This window comes from Canis lupus, chromosome 13 (assembly GCF_003254725.2).
Source record: "Canis lupus dingo isolate Sandy chromosome 13, ASM325472v2, whole genome shotgun sequence".
Classification (NCBI taxonomy): domain Eukaryota; kingdom Metazoa; phylum Chordata; class Mammalia; order Carnivora; family Canidae; genus Canis; species Canis lupus.
In genome coordinates this window covers 13,193,976-13,215,161 of record NC_064255.1, presented here as the reverse complement: position 1 = coordinate 13,215,161, position 21,186 = coordinate 13,193,976, and the positions used below count along the sequence as shown (strand labels likewise).

The 21,186-nt window shown below is 35.0% G+C and overlaps 1 protein-coding gene across 1 annotated transcript in view; it reads left to right on the top strand.

The window, feature by feature from the left end:
• CSMD3 (CUB and Sushi multiple domains 3) overlaps positions 1-21,186 on the top strand; it is a 1,170,241-nt gene that overhangs the window by 521,193 nt on the left and 627,862 nt on the right. The window contains exon 10 of the mRNA XM_049093360.1: positions 3,263-3,387. Within this exon, the coding sequence (XP_048949317.1) occupies positions 3,263-3,387 (125 nt within the window). The remainder of the gene's footprint in view (positions 1-3,262; positions 3,388-21,186) is intronic.

The window sequence follows — 21,186 nt, the reverse complement described above, 5'->3', positions numbered from 1 at the left end:
ATATATTTATTATACATATATAGTAAAATATTCAGTCTCTTTCTCATATATATATATATATAATACATATCTATGCATACTTAATACATTGCTATATAGTGGGATATGTTTGACTGGTTGGCAAACAAGTTAGCTAAGTTCCTGGAGATTTTTAAGTAGAATGAGAGGCACAATGAGTAGACAAATACATAATGCATCAGATAGTGTATAGGAATAACATGAAAGAATCTTATGGATTAGAAGAATAATAGGCAAAGAGGATCTTACAAATAATTTCACGTGTGAAGGAAAAACAGAAGTGAGCTGTGAACTCATGGAGGAAGCATTTTCCAGACTAACAAAAGAGTAAAAGAGTAAATGCAAAGACCCTGAGGCAAGCACATGATTTATATTTTCATGCCAGAGCAAGGAAGCTGGTGTAGCCAAAGTGTAGAGATTGAGGAAGAAAGTGGCAGGAAATGAGCTCTGAAAATTAGCATGGGCAGGCCATTGTCAGGGCACTGCCTTTGCTCTGAGTGAAATGGGGAAGCATTAGAAGATTCAACACAGAGGAAAATCATAATTTGGGCAATCTTCTAAAATGATTGCTGCAGATGCTATTTAAGGATAGATTTCAGGGAGTCAAGAACACAAACAGGAAAGCATCCACATGGCAAAAGGACTATTGGCAATAACATAGATGAGAAACTCTGGTGGCTTGGATCAAGGTGGTGACACTGTAGGGGTAAGAAATACTAGGTTCTTGATTTTAAAGTCTTGATAACAGGATTTGCTCAAGGTGGATGTGGAAAGTAAAAGAAAAAGATGAGGCAGGAATGAATCCCAACATTTTTGAACTTCAACTAGGATAGAGTTTTTATTGATTAAGAAGAGGAAGTAAGAAAGGGCAAAGATTGGCTGTTAGGTAAACTTGTGAGGCTGCTCAGGCTATAGAGCAGTCTAAATCAATCTTGGAATCATTAGGATCCCCCATTCAAGTTATCCTAATCATTTATTTCTTAATTGTATGGCCATTTAATTCATGAGAATTCATTGAGCTGTGTATTTTGTTTTGTACACTTTTCTGAGTGTGTTTTATATTTAAAAAGAACCACTTTTGGGATCCCTGGGTGGCGCTGCGGTTTAGCGACTGCCTTTGGCCCAGGGCGCGATCCTGGAGACCCGGGATCGAATCCCACATGGGCGTCCCGGTGCATGGAGCCTGCTTCTCTCTCTGCCTGTGTCTCTGCCTCTCTCTCTCTCTCTCTCTGTGACTATCATAAATAAATAAAAATTAAAAAAAATAAAAAAATAATAAATAAATAAATAAATAAATAAATAAATAAATAAATAAAAAAAATAAAAAGAACCACTTTTAAGTATTTGAGTGTAGGTTGACAGACAGTGTTACATTAGTTTCAGTATATAACATAGTGGTACAACTTCTCTAGTGTAGCCACCATCTGCACCATACGCTACTATTACAATTATTACTACTTATTCCTTATGTTGTGCCTTTTATTCTTGCATTTTATTCATCCCATAACTGGAACCATGTATCTCCCACTCCCCTACACCCATTTTGCCCATCTTCCTAATCATCTGTCCTCTGGAATCTATCAGTTTTTTGTATTTGTAGGTCTCATTCTTTGTTTATTCATTTTTTTATATTCCACATATGAGTGAAATCATGGTATTTGCCTTTCTCTGTCTGACTTATTTCACTTAGCCTAATACCCTGTAATTACATTCATGTTGTTGCAAATGGCACAGTCTCATCTTTTTTATGGCTGTGTAATATTTCATTGTATATATACCACAACTTCCTTATCTATTTGTTTATTATGGGCACCCAGGTTGCTTCTATAGCTTGGCCATTGTAAATTATGCTGCAATAATCATAGGGGTGCATATATATTTTTGAGTTAGTGTTTTTGTTTTCTTTGAGTAAATACTCCATGGAATTACTGGGTATGATAATTCTATTTTTAATTTCTTGAGGAAGCTCCCTCCTGTTTTCCATGGTGCCAGGTCACATTCCTCCCTTTGTAAATGGAAATAATGAGAGAAAAAAAGATGCCTCCAGAGGAGAGTAGATTCTAAAACCTACAGACTTTTTCCTATGTTAAACCTTTCTGTTCTTTGTCATATCTAGTTCATATTTTTTGTCATCTTTAGCCAAAATAATATGTCAGCCAGCTTTTTCTATAATGTGTTAGATAGTCAGTATTTCATAGTTTGTAAGCCAGTCTCCATTGCAACTACTCAAGTCTAACACTGTAGCATGAAAACAGCCATATATAATATGTAAATGAAAGCATATTTGTGCTCAATAAAACTTTATTTTTTAAAAGATTTTATTTATTCATGAGAAACACAGAGAGAGAGAGGCAGAGATATAGGCAGAGGGAGAAGCAGGCTCCATGCAAGGAGCTCATGCAGTTCACATGTGGCACTGGGATGAGGTGGAGAAATTGGCCAGACTTATTGCTGGAAGGCTTTGTATGGTATATAAAGGAAATTGGATTTTATTTATTTTTTTCTGGTGAGTTGCTGTTCAAGGATTTTAAGAAAGAAAATGCATGGTCAGGTTTTTTCTTTTTTTTTTTTTTTTTCTTCTTTCAGCAAGCATCCATGAATGACCCTTAGAAATTAGTTTTAAAAAATGATCATTTAGTAACTTCCCTTTCAGTGGAAAGGGAAGCAAAATCCAAATTGTAGTAGGTTAAATAATAAATGATGGATGAATTTTATATGAAAAACAGTCAACATAATTTTGCAGCCCTAAATATTTATTTATTGATCAGTTGATGTACAAATACTGATCCAAATAATAAATACACATAAAAATACTTGCGAGAAAAATACCTCAATGAATATAAGTGTTGAGACTCAAGTCAAGAAGATCACCTTTTGCTTCCTGTTTACCACCTACTTAGGGTTGGAGATTTAGTCAATTACTTCACCTTGGTTTCTACAACTAAAATAAATAAATTTGATGATAGTCTATGTAGCTGCTACCAACATCTGCATGTTACTGACTTACAAGAGATTCATATGCTTTTGAGTTTTATTATATATTTGCACAAATTATATACAAATTATAAATATGCATATATATATATATATATATATATATATATATATATATCCCCCAGTAGAAAGGTACTTTTTGCCACTATGGAACATTTTTGACCTATTGAATATTACCAGTAGAAGTGGAGACTAATCATTATGTTATATTCTTCTAATCTTATTTTTGTCCAATCCTGTTTGATCTTAGCCTTGGATCATCTGTGCAATTCTCTTGTGATGAAGATTACGTCCTACAGGGTGCTAAGAGCATCACCTGTCAACGGATAGCTGAGGTCTTTGCTGCTTGGAGTGACCACAGGCCCGTGTGTAAAGGTAAAGAAAAACCTTTAAAATCAAAATGCTCTCTTAACAACATTTTAATAATGTGAACTTTAGTCTATTGAACATAAATTTCAATTAAATCTTTGAGCTGTAATACAGTCTTTAAGGAAATACTTAACCCATGTACATAGCAATATTGTTTAAAATCTCTGATGCGTGAACTGCTGTTAGGTTCCCAAAGAGTTTCCAACATACCAATAATAATATAAGCAGGCAATACAAGGTACTGATGACTTTGTTGGCATTTTTTAATGACAAATTACCACTGATAGGTCCTTATTTTTAACCATAATTTTATCTCTGTCTGAATGATTTGCCATTTTAATTGCTTATGTGTTCAATAGTAGCAATGTCGATTTCAGTGGAGGTGGAACACAACTCTGTAGTCAGTTAATTTAAACTAAGACAAATCCATGAGTACTCTCTGGCTTCCCATATTACCAGTAATTGCAGATAAGATTTACTCTGACCACCTTTCTACAAATTAAATATTTCCATATATATTAAGTAAAGTCCCTATTGTCTAAACTTTATTAAGCTATGTTTGAAAACACCTTGTCTTGGCTTACTGGCACTCTTAATTGCTTCTTTGTTGTTGTTATTTTTAATAATGACATCTCTGCACATTTCATTCAGTGTCTTAGTACTCAGAATTTCATTAGCCCTTCTTCACCCTCAGGGAATATTTTCACTGATCAATACACTTTGTAGATTCCCATCAGGTGTAATAAGGGTGTTACCTGGGGTATAGAGAAGAGGCAGATTTGAGAGTTTACTGTAAAGGGAAAAAGACAAAGTATTTGACAACTGGCTGGATATGGAAACAGAAAGTGATAAAAAGGAATCAAAGATGATGTTCAAAGATGAGCCCATGAGATTAGAAAAATCTTAGGCTGTTAATAAGTATGAAGAAACTGAAAAATGGAATTGTATGGAAGATTATCCAGTTATTGCAACATTATCATCATTGGCCACACTCTTAGACCATCCTCTGTGGCAGGCAAAGGGCTAACCACTGAATATATTCTGTTTTATTTAATCCTGAAAACAAACTGATTGAGACATTATTATCCTCATTTTAGAAATGGAAAAATAAGGCATAAGGAGATACTCACTTTCCAAAGCTCAAATACTTGGAAAATGGCAAAATCCTTAAGACTTCATAGAATGGGGAGAAAAGTCAGATTTCAGAACATTAGTGAGAGAATAGAAAATGATAGAATGAAAGCAACATGTATATTTCACTCACTTGGCAATGGCAACCCAGAATAATAAGAAGAGAGAATCCAGATGTTTCTCAGGTTTAAATAAAACTTTTCTGTTAAAGGTAGATTAGATGTGTACTCATTACCTGTCTCATTTTCAAAGACTTACAAAATGACATATAGTGCAATAACATTCGAAATAAATAGTGAAATGGGAATAATAAAAGCAAAATAGTTACATGATCCTAAACAAAAGTTTACATAAAAGTTAGTAGACAACTTTTAAGAATGTTGGACTTAAATATGACAGCTGCTGAATAAACAAGGAAACCTGACCAGTTTACACAAAAAACCATGGTCTAAGAAATACGAGTATAAAAATGACACAGAAAAAACAAACTTTCTCCTGGCTTTGAGGTCTGAAATGCCTTGCATTGTTTTTGTTTTGTTTTGTTTTGTTTTATAAAGTAGATAGTGATAGATATTGTGGGAGTAACTTTCATCAATGTTTCAGCAATGAATAGAACAGTAAACTGTATTAGGTTGATTTTTTTATGATGTCCTCACTCGAGACAAATTATAGTTATAAGGGACTACATAGTGAAAATCATGGTTTCAAATGGTGTGATCCAAGTACCCTGCTTCAATTTCTCATAAATTAAATATGTGCACTTTTTGATGGCAAAAAAGAATGAAAAAATAGACAGTAGATTCAAGAAAAAAGATTAATGTTAATGCAAAAACAAAATCTCACACAAGAAGAAAAGTTATGGCTAGATCATGGAATTTAAGGTCTATATAAAGTAAGATTGAGACTATAAACCATCTTTTTCCATTCAAGACTCTCATTTCAATAAAAAGAATGAATCATATTTATTATGATTATAAATTGTAAAGGCAAAAATAATGTTAGAATATTTTTTATGTTTTACAAACCCTATAGCACTAAGAGCAGCTCTGTACTGGATTAAATCTCAAGAAATATTTGTTGAAAATTAATGAATGATTATTTTTCTTTGATTCCAAGATGCATGATAATATATATCTATATCTGCCTATCTACATGTAGTCATATATATTTGCTGGGAGGCATAATATGTGCATGTTCAAGATTCATGTATTGATATTTTTTCATCTAAATTTTACATCTTTTCTGCAGATAGTAATCATTTATACATAGCTTTATTCATTCCTTGCATGCGGGCATATGTGTGTACGGTTTATAAAGTACATTTGGCTATTAGAAATTACTGGCTGTGGTGCTGGAAACAGTAATGGAAGGAACATGCTGAAATAGTAATTGAAGTTTTAAAATGACTATCCACAGTGAGTCTGAACAAAGAATAGTTTTCATGTCTCATGGGTGCTTGGACAGAATAAATATGCTTTTTTCCAGACAGCAGCATAAATAGCAGTATCAGTGCACTACACCTTTGAGAGGTTATTAATATAGCTGCTGTCTATGTATTGCATGGTTGAGCAATCAAGAAATGGTGATTTTAAAGAGACTGAAAGTTCACACAAGTAGCAAATTATGAATTAAAAGAAAAAGAGCAATTTAGAAATTAATATTAATGGATTTTACACAAACTCAGACAATAATTTTTATTCCCTAAATGGGATACATATATGAGATATTTGCCAGTTTACAGTTATGGATACAATTATTCTTTTGTTGCAAATGCAGTAGATATCCAAAAGCTGGAGTTTATGTAAATAAAAGGGCTTATGCACTAAAATAATATATAGAATGTTTATTTTAGATATTCATGATGTTCAAAGAACATTTTTTGAGAATTGATAATTTGTTGACTAGAAAGTATTAAAGATAGTTACTATGCATAGATTAGTCACAGATTTTGACTGATTTTCCATCAGTATTTATTTGGATGGTCCAAATAACCAGTTTTTATCCGTCACGGCACAAGGGCATGAACCACTCATGAGAATAATGTAAGGGGGTAACTAAGGAAAAATTATTAAAAAAGGCAAAAAAAAAAAAAAGTACTGGAAACAGGTGAAACTCAGGGAGCCATCTTTTAATTCCTTTATTCAATTAATTATTCAATTATTTGCATATGCAGTTATTAATATAATTACTTATTTTGGATTCCACAAACATTAATGAACATAGGTAGAGATGCCAAATTAATACTATGTGTGATACACAGTATGTAGTGGTTTTAATTATTTTGTATTATTTATAAGCTATAAACATAAAACTAGGTAACACACAGCAGACTGTGTTGTTTACAACAGAGGTACAATTCTCTGCAAAATTCAGATGAGGTAGATAATTTCCATGTTTGGAGATGGTCAGACAGTGAGATGGAAGAGCAGAACTTGGAAATTGTTTTGGATTTCAACATGGGAAGTTGGAAAACATTCCAAATATAGAGGATATGTCAGGAGTGTAATCACAAAACGAATTGTAATATCTGGGGAACAAGGTGTGGGAGGATGGGCATTCCAGTTTGGTTAGGTATATGAAAGAATACAAAGTGAGCTAAGTTTAGAAGGGTTATGTTATATAACTCCTCCTTTAAGTTGTTGTTTTTTTTGAAGCATCCTAAAACCTTCATTCCTGCCATCATTATCCTATAGTATATATACTACAATTGACTCATATCTTTTTCTTTGGACTATAGTTTATCATACATATTACTGGCAGGCTAATTGCCATCAAAATCTCACATTTGTTGTGTCCCAGTAAAGTTCAAAGGCCCCATTTTATTTCTCAACTTCATACTATACTGTGAGCCAGTATAATGAGACAGTCAAGAATATGAACTCAGACTATGCCAATTCAAATCTTAGATCTTCTACTTAAGTAATATACCCCTTCATAATTATCAGATTTCTTATCTATAAGGAAGACTTCCAATACATGAGGACCTACTCCACAGGGAGTTAAGAATTTGCATGAGGATGCAATGAAGTAATCCATATAAAAGTGCTAAGTATATGGTTGCTGAAGCAGAAACCCTTAATGGATAGAAGTGGTAATGGTTGGTGTGCCACTGCTAATAGTTAACTCCTTTGATTTCCAAAATCACCCATGATTTGTTTCCATCCAGTCATTTCTTTAACTCTCACCAGAAGTTTATCCCAGCATCTCAATACTGAACATCACTGTCCTAATTTTCATACATGTGTGACTTGTCCTGAATGAAAACATACCTGTTAAGCATATTCTGCTCACCTTTCAAAGTCTTACTCACCCTTTGCCTCCTTCAAAACTTATTTTCTTTTTCAATTATCATTTACCGTGCCTTCTTTAACCTTAATTCACATTTACTATCTTGACCACACAATTTAACATTAATTCCTTTCTCTTTGGCATTGACTCCTCACCATTTTATGAGCAATAGACTTGCTCCTTCAACCAAAACCACCTCAGAAAGAATGAAATAATCAACACTTCTTAAGTGCTTGAATTTTCATTGGATCTCTTTTGAATATTGGAAGAGGAGGACCGTTACCAATATGGGTTATCCATCTATTACCTTTGATTTTAAGTGGAAGAAGGACCATAATGAGATTCAATTTCTTTCTTCATATACAAAAGGAAAAAAATCGGGTATTACAATTTATTCAATAGCTAATTGCTCTGACCAAACCTAAAGGCCATGACCATCATGAACGAATATCTATTAAGGGCCTTGGAGATCTTACAGTTTTCAAATTTCTGTCAGATATGTTCCAGGTTCCTATTTGAATTTTATTCTTCTTCACAGTGTTTAGTCCAATGACTATTATATTTTTGTGCATATGATAGTTGCTAAATAAACATTTTGAACAAATATGTGGGGAGACATAATTATAACAAACAGTTGAAAAAGATAGTGGTGTGCTGATTATAACCAGAAAAAGTTGCCCTGTTATGTAAAAGCAATTAGAAAATTTTGCCCAAGAGCAAACCAAAACCTGCTGAAATTTATCAACCAGAAACACATATAGCAGGTGTTTGTCTTTAGCTGTTATTAATGCCTTCTTAGTTTCATGGAATAATGTTACAGATGAGATGATGCATAATAAGGGTGATATTAGCAATTAATAGAGTGACATATGGTGAAGAAGATAGACAGATGGTTTAGTTATGGATATTTATCATACACTCATGTTTCTTGATGGTCTTTTTATCCTAAAAATAATAGTTTGAAATTTATTATATAATTTTGATAAGCAAATACATTTTACTGAGCTCTCACAATGAATATATTTTAATGATAAGATGTCATTTAAATGTTATGTGATGCAGATGATAGTGATGAATTTATGTATATCATTTAAAATTCAAAGCTACCCAATTAGAAACTTTGCATTTCAATAGTGTCCTTCCAAATATTATTCAGAAATACATTCTACACATCTTGCCTACCTCACAAATTTATTAGGAAAATATGCAAATAGTTAGCAAATAAATGATTCTGTTTTGCTATATAGTGGGGGAGGGGGCGGGTGGTCTCCATAGTTATCATAGTTTCTATTACCACTCTCCCATTTCCTAGGTATATGACCTTGCTTGTCTTATGTAACATTTCCTGGGCTTTCATTTGCTTTTTTTGGTGATTACTATGGACTACTTCTAGTTGTAAATTCCAAATATTCTTAAGTACAATTATTGATTTTCTAAATTTAGAACATGTTAAGGTTATTCCTACTTAAATGTTTGATTTGGTCCACTCTGGCAGGTATAATACAAATACCATAAACTGAATGGCTTCTAAACAACAAACATTTATTTCACAGTTCTGGAGATGGTGAAGTCTCAGATGGTGTCTGCTCAGTACCAGCTTCCTTAGTGTAGCCTTCAAACTGTAACCTTACATGTTGGAAAGGGGAAGAGTCTCTCTTGGATCTGTTTTATAACACCACTAATCCCATTGATGAAGGCTGTGCCCTTTCCAACTAATCATCTCCCAGAGTCTCTTCCTCCTAATATGGTCACATTGAGGTCAGGATTCAACATATAAATTATTTTGGGGGGACACAAATATTTGGTCTATAGCAGTGTTCCCTTTTACTTTTGCTGGCCAAGTGTCTGTCTCAGTTCCTAGCACAAAGCAGATGATGGTGATGATGATGATGATGATCATGATGATGATGATAAAGAAGAAGAAGAAGAAGAAGAAGAAGACGACGAAGGAGAAGAAATCTGATAAACTATTGCTAACAGAATATTACTGTGCTTTATTGTATTATGTTTTAGGCGGCAGCTTAAATAAACAAATGTTGTTTTTACTTAGTGACAGAACTGCAGTAACCAGTTATTGAATTGTTTCAAAGTAGTAGATCTGTGGATCTTTTATATTTCATTTACTATTAAAAATGTAATTTTATTTTAAGTTAAAGGATTATTTATGTTCATACATTTCCATCCTATTAACTGTACTTGTATAACATGTCCATTTTAAATAATGTATCCTTAGAAAAATAAGGTCGATTACAATGTGATTCTTGATCTTGGTATTCCAAGGGCTATAGTTTTGAGAGTTTTTGAATGGAAAATAAATATATTATTAAAAATAAGGACAAAAAAATAAGAACAATTTTAGGTAAGTTGGGAGAGAAAGTAAACAGGAAACATCTCTTTCATTTTTAGCACACATAATTTTAAAGTCCTGAGTATTTGAAACTTAATGGAATGAAGGGGACTATGCAAGGAACAAGGCACAAATGACTAAGGAAATAATAACCTAATAAACAATGAATGTTTTAGCTGAAAAACCAAGGAAAAACCCGAAATGTGTTATTTTTATGCAAGGATGAACAAATTGTAAACTAGTGAAATCAGCACAGGGAATTCACAATTTACAGGAGAAACTACTTATGTGAAAGGGAATTTCAAAGAATTGTTAAAGTGAAATGATTTTTTTGTGTTTTTTTTACAGTAAATCTGTAAGATTCCTCCAAATTCCCCTCTAATGTAGAAAGCCTATTTCCTTTTTGTTGACAGGATGTGCTATGATCACAAAGTACCTGGAAGATCTGTGATGACTTACTACCCTTTCCACTAATTTTGGTCATATAAAAAGATGAAAGAAGTAAAAATGGCGGAGTGAGGGACTCCCTTACTAAGCTCCTCTATAGCACAAACTAACTTCTGCTTTAAAATAGCAGGGTAACTACTTTTGGACAGGAGAATTTGTAGATAAAATTATCATTGTATGATCACTAGGATGTCTGACACTTTTTATATGCACTCAAAATAGAGAATTGTACCATGCAAAGTAAAAGATACAATGTGAAACAAAAAATATGCAGACCTTGGAAAGACATAGACACCAAATAGGAAACAAGAAACATAGGCAAAATACACAGAGGTAGGATTGATGAAGAGGGGAAATTTTTCAATATTTAAATTGAGTTTATTTGAAATTTAAAGAATCCTGGATTTTACCCTTGATATGAACATACAGAATTTATCACATTTTGGCAAACCTTTCCTTGTATTACGGCATAACCTATGTTCTACTGTTTAGCTAGTCTGACAGTAAATTTTCTGGATCTAAGTTTATAGCAACAGCATCCCCAACAACTAGCCATGCCTGACACATGGCAGACACCCTCCCAGATACTTGATTGAATGAATGTTTTGTTTTCACTCTGCTAGACACAACGTAAGAAGCACAGAATAGAATTGAACAAATCATGCCCTTGAGGAATTTACAGTCTCTGAAAACAGTACATTCAAAAGAAACAACCAGAAAACATCCCTAAAGCAAAGAGGTGTGGTTGCACAGACGATGTTTATATCATAAAGACAATCCAAAACAAAGAAAGGACAGAAGACAAAAAAGAAGTTAACCCTTGGGAAATAAATTCCATAGACCATGAATATATCACCTAGTCACTTTCTTTTCCAGTTGAACATGACTGTATTATTTCTTCATTTTCAAAGTCATTCATTTTTTGACAACATTGATATTTGAGTGCTAAATATTTATTAGATAAAAGGAGAAAATGAGTTAGAAATTATCTTTCTGTCAAGATTTGTGCTCTAGTGGGAAAGACACAACAGTAATGTGTGTCACCATGCATCACAGTAACACACATTACAGATGAATAGACACAGTGCTTTACATTCTTTGAAGTTAAACAACCACTCTGCTTAGAAAAGTCCAGAAAATTGGGACGTCTGGGTGGCTCAGTGGTTGAGCATCTGCCTTCAGCTCAAGGCATGATCCTGGGATCCGATATTGGGTCCCACATCTGGCTTCTTGCAGAGAGCCTGCTTCTCCCTCTGCCTGTGTCTCTGCCTGTGTGTGTGTGTGTGTGTGTGTGTGTGTCTCATGAATAAATAAATATTTTTTAAAAATTTGATTTTAAAAAACTGAATAGGGATTTAAGAAGGAAAGGCAGGCAGACAGACCTGTAGACAGAAAACTATACATAAAGCTGCAGGGTTATGAAAAAGACCTATACTAGAAAGAAAGCAAGACACTGATGAATGAAATATGGAAAAGCATAAGTTTATTGAATGTGAGAAAAATGTAGATATATTGGTTAAATGGATCTTATTTTGAAGGGTCCTATATGCCAATGACAAGGTAAATTTTGGGTTTTGGGTGCATAAACAAGGAGAGTTTTTTGCTTTTATTATTTTTCTAAAAGTTTACTTATTAATTTAATGCATTGAACAAGTATTTATTCAGTGATAATTATGTTCCATTCAGACACTGGGGTAAGTGCTAGGGATGAAAAGAAAACTAAGGCAAAATCTCTACTTGTAATGAATCTACTCACAATGGTGAGGGGCAAGAGAAGATCCCAAAGTTAATACACAATTACAATAATTTATCATAAATTAGAATGCTAGAATATGTAAAAGGTGTTGTGGGGTTGACAGAGAAGGTTTCCGACAGGAGGAAGAATCTGACCTGAATCTTGAAGATGTAGTAAACGAGGCTAAGGAAATGGTGGTGGTTATGAAGGGTACATCAGATAGAGGGAACTACTATGGGAAAAGGCATAAAATATTAGGGTACACTGTGTTATAGAAAATGGAATATGAATGAAGGCAAGGTGTCCAGTTTGACTTTTGATTGTGTCAGTGGTAAGAGAAATGCAGAGAACAGATTACAAGAGAAGCAGATTTGAGTGGATATCAATATAGAAGGTATAAGAGGAGGAAGTTTGAGACTGTGACAGAGACTAAAAAAGAAGTAGCTGGAAGCAGAGATAGATAACAGAACAGAATGGTGTTGTAACACCCCAGTGAGGAGATATTGTATAAATTAAGTGTGCTCAACATTGTTAAATGCTGCAAAGTTATGGAGAAAAATAAGGACTCATTGAGTTCAACAGCCAAGAAGATACCAAGTGACCTTGGTAAAACCATTTTCATCGGAATTGTTGATGTGGAAGATACATGGTTATAGTTGGGGAGTAATGAGGTGAGAAAATTGAGGCTTGAAGTGAAAAGCAGAAACTTAACTGTGAAGCAAAGGCAAGAGCTAGGTTAGTAGAGAGGAGCATGCAATTAGGGAAAGGCTGTTTTGAAGATATGAGAGGTTTAAATAATGAGGACATGGCTCCGGTGTGTATGAGAGGTTGAAGATAAGGGTGAGATCTGGGCCAATTGGAAGATACTGTTCCTGAATGTGAAGAGTCTGGCATTCAGAATAGGAGAGATTGAATTGAGCTTGGATGGGAGTTCACCCACCCTCTCCTTCCAGCGGAGAGACTGTGAGGAAGGAATCAACGAAGGTACAGATAATTTTACAGAAGAAGACATCATTCTCAAATGGAGCTCTTCTTCTTCACCCATTTTTTGTCTGTAAAGTAGATGAAGTTATCTAAGGAAAGGAAGAAATCCAGAAGTTCTGTGATGAAGTAGGATGGAACTGAAGATGAAAATGATAGAAATAGAGAGAGCTGAGGAAAGGGAGGGGGGGGGGTCACCATGCAGTCAGCTTCTGAGAAACAGGATCATATCCTGAGGGTCTCATTTAACCCCGTGGTCCTCATCCTTGCTGCACATTACAATCTCCTGGAGAGCTTTAGAAAGAAAAACCCATGCCCGGGTCCCAACCCACATCAATTAAATGAAAGTCTCTAGAGGATTAGATAATTCAGTTCCTTTAACCCTCTGAGGTAAATTGATCAATTTGACTGCATTGAGGATTCAAAGCATAGCTTGAAATGACACTCTGTTTCTGTAGGGAGTGTCTCCCTCCTTCCCAAGGATTAATATACTCACTGGCAGGCTGTTTGGAACATTTAGTTATACATATCATACTCCTGTTCTATAGAGTGGCAAAGTCGAAGTTTGATGCATTCAGGTCACCAGGGAAAAGCAGCAGCTCATCAATTCCTCTCCTTACTGGACACATCTAGATATGAGAGCAATATAAATTTGCATGTTAAATGTCAAAGATGGATTCATTTTCATACTTATCATGTATTACCAGCTGGAAATGGCACTGATTTACTTTTGAGATAAATATTTCTTGGGAAGAAATGAAATGGGGTCACAACTGAATGAGTTGCACCTCATTTGCACTCCTGCCGTCCGTTTCAGACAGCTTTAGCTTATTTATTCCAAGGAAACAAGGCAAGGCACATGTAGGTTTGTAGCATGGAAATAATTTTGAGAAGAAAATAACACTGATTTTATGAAATATGAATTATTTTTAAAGTTTGTCATAAGTGCCAACATTACCTTTGTACCTCCTTCCCTTGTTGTCCATTGATTATACAATTCATGCAGCACTTGCTATACTGGCTTATTAAATATATTTTATTTAAAAAATACTTATTTCAAAATTTACATTTCTATTATATAGTTGGGGTCAATATTTATGACTTTCTTGCTGAGTGCTATTTCACTACTCATATTTCTCACACAAGTTAAAAAGACATCTTGGATGATTTCATGAAATTCTAAGCCTATTTATGTATTTATTTATTTTTTAAAGATTTTATGTATGTATGTATGTATGTATGTATGTATTTATTTATTTATTCATCCATCCATTCATTCATGAGAGACACACAGAGAGGGAGAGACATAAGCAGAGGGAGAAGCAGGCTCCCTGCAGGGGATCCTGATTCAGGACTCCATCCCAGGAACTGGGATCATGCCCTGAGCCAAAGTCAGACTGCTCAACTGCTGAGCCATCAAGGCATCCCTATTTATTTATTAAATATTTTATTTATTTGTTCATGAGAGACACAGAGAAAGAGGTAGAGAGGCATTGGCAGAAGCAGGTTCCCTCTGGTGAACTTGATGCAGGACTTGATCCTATTACCCCAGATTATGCCCTGAACAGAAAGCTGAAACTCAACCACTGAGCCACCCAGGCATCCCTGTTCTAAGCCTATTTAAAGTTAATGAAAGTCCAGGGCACCTGGGTGGCTCAGTCAGTTAAGCATCCAACTCTTGATTTCAGCTAAGGTCTCAGGGTCATGACCTCAAGGTTGTTAGACAGAGCCCCTAGTTGGACTCCATGCTCGGCATGGATCCTGCTTAAGATTCTCTATTCCCTATCCCTCAGCCCCTCCCCACCCTCATTAAATACATATATACGTACATACATACACACATACACATACATACATACATACATACATACATAAATACATAAATAAACAAAGTTAATAAAAGTTCATGGTCATTTTATTGGTCTTGGATAAGTTTCTCTTTCAACTTTTGAAGGATAAATATTTATGTTTAACAGGGACTGCAGTTATATATTTATTCTGAAAATAAATACCTTGAGTGTTATGACATTGTTACCTTTTAATAACCATTAACATATCTCACATCTCCCTCCAATAATCCCACCAAATTCTAAGAGAAAAAGGAAAGGCAACAAAATAGTTAGATATCAAAAACAGAAGTCAAAAGAAATGAGAAGCATTTTAATGCTTTTCTAGATCTGCTTCCTCATAGATCAAATGTGGCTTTCTTTTTTTCTTTTTTTTTTTTTTGTGGCTCTCTATAAGATGATTAGGAGTGCCTTCTGAAAAGCTTCCCATTTACCATTGTTTACATTTCTTTTGTTCTTTTCTGCATAAAGTTTCTTTCAGAATGGTATTTTTTTCTTTCAAATATGGTATTTTTCCTACCTATTTAGAGTAATTTACAAATAAAATTAAATCATAAAGACTATGTTGTTAAAAAATGTTTTGTGAGGTCTTCACAAAAGGACTCCAGTTTTTTTTTTCCATTTTCATAACCATAAAACCATGTATTAATTAAATAAAGCAGCATTCATTCTGAGCTATGAACACCAAAGGCCACATTTGACTTTTTCTTTTCTTGTTCTTTTAATTATTTCATCTGTTAGGAAGTAATGACAGGACTGGCTGATGTGAATATGATGTACCCCATGTCTCCAGCCCCCGGTTAAGCTTAACTGCCTGGTAAAGTTAAAACCTGGGAGGAATAGGAGTAGCTTATTTTAGAAATTATAATCACTAAAGAAGGAAATAGTGGAGATTATCAGTATATTTATAATGAAAAACACCAATTTCAAGCAAATTGTAAGAGATATATTGAAATTTACTTACAAACCTGTAAAGATATTACAGCTCAGTAGTATTTTCTGGAGCTGAGGACTGGAGTCAAAAAAGAATAAATGTAGGGAAGGACATCTAGGGACACTGAAGTGGCAATACAGAGACAGGGCAGAGGAGCTCTGATTTTAAAAAGACAAGTGCAGATCATGGATAGATGGGCATATGACCAGCATTGAATATTGAATATTTAATATTTGTAAGAACTCTGCCAGGCTGTCTAAAGCCAAGAAGGGTTAGAAATGTGAAATATGCTAAAAAATAATTAAACAAAATGATTTTATTTATATGAAATAAGGAAAGCAATTATACATATAATTATATATAATTATTATAATGTAGGCTAGTATTTCCTAAAGTTATCTTTGAATATTAATAATAAGCACATAGAAAAGGTTTCAGACAAACCAATGATTTGTATGTTAAACTACAGAACTTGTCAGAATTTTTAATATTCCAGGTTTTTGTTTATCTTTAAAAGTAGAAATGTGGTGTCTAACATAGGCTCTCAGAAAATACTGATCTGGGCTACACATTTTGGAAGATGTTGGTTTGGGGTGTGTAATTGCAATCATTCCCTAATTGTTCTTGCCTCTAGCTTCTCTTTTATCACATTTGCTCCACGTAGCACTACTAGAGTACTCTGATTTAAATAATAATAATAATAAATAAAAACAAAACACTGTCAATATGCCTCCCGTTCTGCAAATAATCCACTATTAACTGTTCAAAATTTCTTAACGTGGTATTTTGGCACTTCCAACTATTGCCCCCGAACTTCTTTTCAACTTTATTTCTTCCTCCAGAAAGCTAAATATCACTATACCCTATATTACCTCCTAATATGTCCCTTTAGTGAAAATAAAATGCTTGGATTCAAGAACCACCTCCTCCTCCATTGTGTATTTATGGTGATAATATATATCAGTATCTTTAATTTCCTCTCTCTCAGAGGAATTTGGCTGACCATATATATTATCTATTATGCAATAATTTTGCCTTTTGTAGATGAAAGTATATCAAATAAATTGCTTGAGAAAGCACACCTCTTAAGTGCTAGGAACCAGGATTCAAATTTCGATGTGTACGATTTCAAAGTTCATTTTTCACTCTCCACAGAGTTAAAGAACCCAAAACAGAGAAGTTCAAAATATACAACCCATGGACATGATGAATATCAGTAAAACTTTCCAAAGGTTCACATAGCTTTGGTTCTTATGAAGTTTCTTGAGAAAAAGATCGACTCCCAGTTTCAGCTTATATAAGACTTTTAGCCTCATTAGGTAGGATTATTTATTTATTTATTTATTTATTTATTTATTATTTATTTATTTATTTTACTGTACTATCTAAATCCTGACTCAATTGTGTCTGTGGATTTTGTTCAAATAATTTTCCTGAATTAACTTCTCCCTTTTCTGGTTCATCTCCCCTGAGTTGTCCCTTAGAAAAATCCCCTCCCCCTTCTTCTTAAAACTAAGGGTCTCCCCAAATTTCAAATTTTATTTATTTGATGGGTGGACATTCATACTTTCATCATTTATTTTCTTATAGTAAAACATTATGTTGGCATACCTAATTACACTTCAAAAATTTACCCCAGAAAGCTTGCAGTTATTGTTAATGTATGCAATGACTAGTTTTTAAAGTCATTGAGTCATGTGGGACTCAATCCCAGAACTCCAGGATCACAACCTGAGCCAATGGCAGACGCTCAACCACTGAGCCACCCAGGTGCCCCAGAGGTTTTTTTAAATGTAGTTTAGAGTCCTCAGATATTGTGGAGGCTTGATTTTATTAAAGAATTGAAAGATGTGTGTGAGTTGTTCTCTTTGTGTGTGTGAGTTGTTCTTTTGATGAAGCTTCTGGTACATGGTGATATGAATAGTCATTCTTTTTCAGCCTTATGTGCCTCATAGGGATGTCTGAGGAATGTATCAAGCACTATGAAAGGTCTGAAGTTTTACCATACTTTCAAATTTACAAGTTAGCTTATCATATTTTTATGGATGCTAACAGAAATCAAAAGACCCCTAGGTCAGGAACAACTCACAACAGGAGTAGAAGGCAGATCATCACCATTGTTGACAATTCCCTGAGTCCCAGTTTCTTGAAAACCAAATGACAGCTGCTCATGTAATAAGTTGCATAATGAGAAAGGAACCCTGAGAATTGGGAATCCGAATCTTTTATAATGGGCAGTATGCATGCCTATTTCTTTGCTCTGGTGGGAGACACTATCTCTGTCTTCCAAGACTGTAAGTAAACTTGTCCTTTGCTCTGGAAGGAGATACTGTCTCTGTCTTCCAAGGCTGTTCAGTATACAAACAACCTTAAAAAGATACTCCAGAACAAAAGCCGTTAGTGTCTTTGCTTGCAAGATGTGTGCAATTATGATGGACCCATGGAGAATTGCCTCCTGACAATATCTACCTCTCCTTTCTCTATCTTGGCTTCTGGTACATTTTCCCATGAGAGTTCCCATTAGTCAGATGCTGATTAATCTGAATGCCAGAGGCTGGAAACAAATCTATTCAATTTTCATCATACAGCATTTAATTAAGATTATTATCAACAGGACTCCAAACTACAGAATAAGGCCAATCACTGGGGACCCAAACCCAACTAGCATAACAAATTACATCAACCATCAGTGTCTACATTAGAAAATCAGGTGGCTTCTTCCTTTCATTTCTGTATTGATATTTGCACTTGTCCCAAGGCATTAATCCAGGTACTGTGAGATGCATTAACAATTGCCTTGTCCCACAAGGTAGAAGTCGAGGGCAATCCTACCATCTCTAACAACTCTAGCCAGAAGTTGAGGCTGATGTGACTAACTTTCAGAGCTAAGGTAGTGTCATTGGTCATTTCAGCTAAGGCCAGTAGCTTCTCCCAAGTAACCAGGGTAACCTCAAATGGTGAGATCTCCATATATTGGATAATATTGTTACATGATCCATTGGTGGTGTTTTCCTTAAGCTCTTGAATGTCTCTTATTAATACCTCAGAAGCAGGGATCCCTGGGTGGCGCAGCGGTTTAGCGCCTGCCTTTGGCCCGGGGCGTGATCCTGGAGACCCGGGATCGAATTCCACATCGGGCTCCCGGTGCATGGAGCCTGCTTCTCCCTCTGCCTATGTCTCTGCCTCTCTCTCTCTCTCTCTCTCTGTGTGACTATCATAAATAAATAAAAATTTAAAAAAAAGTTTTAAAAAATACCTCAGAAGCAGATATCACCATATTTTGGAAGGGGAGGCTGGTTAATATATGCCTTCCCCCAGAAGAAGAGTCCCTAGAGCATATCTTATGCCTCTATAAAGGTATCTGTTGTTTATATTGCTGCCCCCACCTCCAAGGAGGACTTACATCAGTCAGGGGCCCCAGTTGATAGTGCTTTCAAAATACTTCCAGATGGTTGGTAGAAACAGCTTTCATAGTTAAGTTCAAATGATTCAGTTTGGTCCTGGCTTTGGAAGGACTCTGTATCTTGTTGTCTGTGCCACCAGAAGGTTGATATTTGTCCACTCCATGGAATGACAAAGTAAAAACTATAAGAATGGGTATGGGAAAATATCTCAAGGTAGGAATATGTGTTTTAAGTGGAAGTTGTAGAAATTGAGATTATCCCCTGCTATTTCCATAAACCTCTTATTAAAGTTAAGGACAGTCATGGTGAAACCATTGTAAACTTGGTCCAGAGATAAAAAATCTATCAGCAAGTTAAATTTATGGACTCAACAGTTTGGGAATGCTTTTCTAAGTCATTTTCCTTAAAAAAAAATGGCTCCAGAGGTGATTCTGAGAAACAAAGATCATTAATGTCCCTCCCTCCATCATACTGCTCTTTCCCTTTATGCCAGATGTTATTCCCCCTTCACCGTCAGAAAATCAGTGTGTCTTATTCACTTTTTCTCCAATCATCAAATATTTTTATATGGACATTTCATCCAAATATATAAAAGAGGAATTAGGGCATTTTTATAAAACTTACAGAGATCCAATATGTCCCCAGATTTGGTCCATGTGGGCTTCTGTAAAGGGGCTCAGTGATCAATGCGTACTTAACCAAGTGATCACTATCCTTATAATCCAAGATTATGTCAGTACAATGAAAAAATTCCAGGTCACTGAAGCAGTTAAGTCTGAATTCCCTAAGAGATTTTTTTTCCCCCAGACTGCAAAAACAAGCAAAGGTATAAAAACCAAGCAGGAATGTAATTACTGTTAGGGAAAGGAAGACAAAGCATTCCATACAGGAATGGTCAAGATAGAATCTCAAATTTGCAAAATAGATCTCTATATACCCCAGCCCTTTGATCATTACCCAGAAAGTAAATAAGAAACAATGAATCCCTTCTGGAGATAGTCTTGTTCAGTGACCAAACTGTCTACAAAGGCTTGTAGACCAGAAGGGGATGAGGTAGAGTTAGAGATTTTTGAAGTCCATTTTTTAAAATATTTTATTTATTTATTCACAAGAGACATAGAGAGAGAGTCAGAGACACAGACATAGGAAGAAGCAGGCTCCTCTCAGGGATCCCAATGTGGGACTCAATCCCCAGACTGGGATTACGCCCTGAGCTGAACTCAAGGGAGACGCTCAACCACTGAGCCACCCAGGCATCCCTTTTAAGTCGATTTTTATAAAGTCCATTCTAACTCAGTAATTCCAGATGCTTGAGGATGGCAGAGAACATGAAAAGGCCATTAAATGCTTTTACTATTGGCCCATTTTTGAGTGGATTTTGTGATAATAGTTCAACCACTTTCAGACTAAAAATAATTCTGAAAGCCAAAAACATGGCAAGTTTTATTCAAGGCTACCCTAGTATGGATTTGGATTATGAAACTGGATCGGCAACATTGTAAGGTGAACAAGTGTCAACCACTGATGAGGCACTAAAGTACCACTGATAACTCTGAGTGGAGGTCACAGGTCAGATGTAGTCAATCTACCAGAAGCAGGCAGAAATATGACTTATGCAATGTGACTTCCCTTTCTGAAAGACAAATGGGACAGCTTTTGTCAGAAATCACAAGTCTTGGCTGTGATGATCT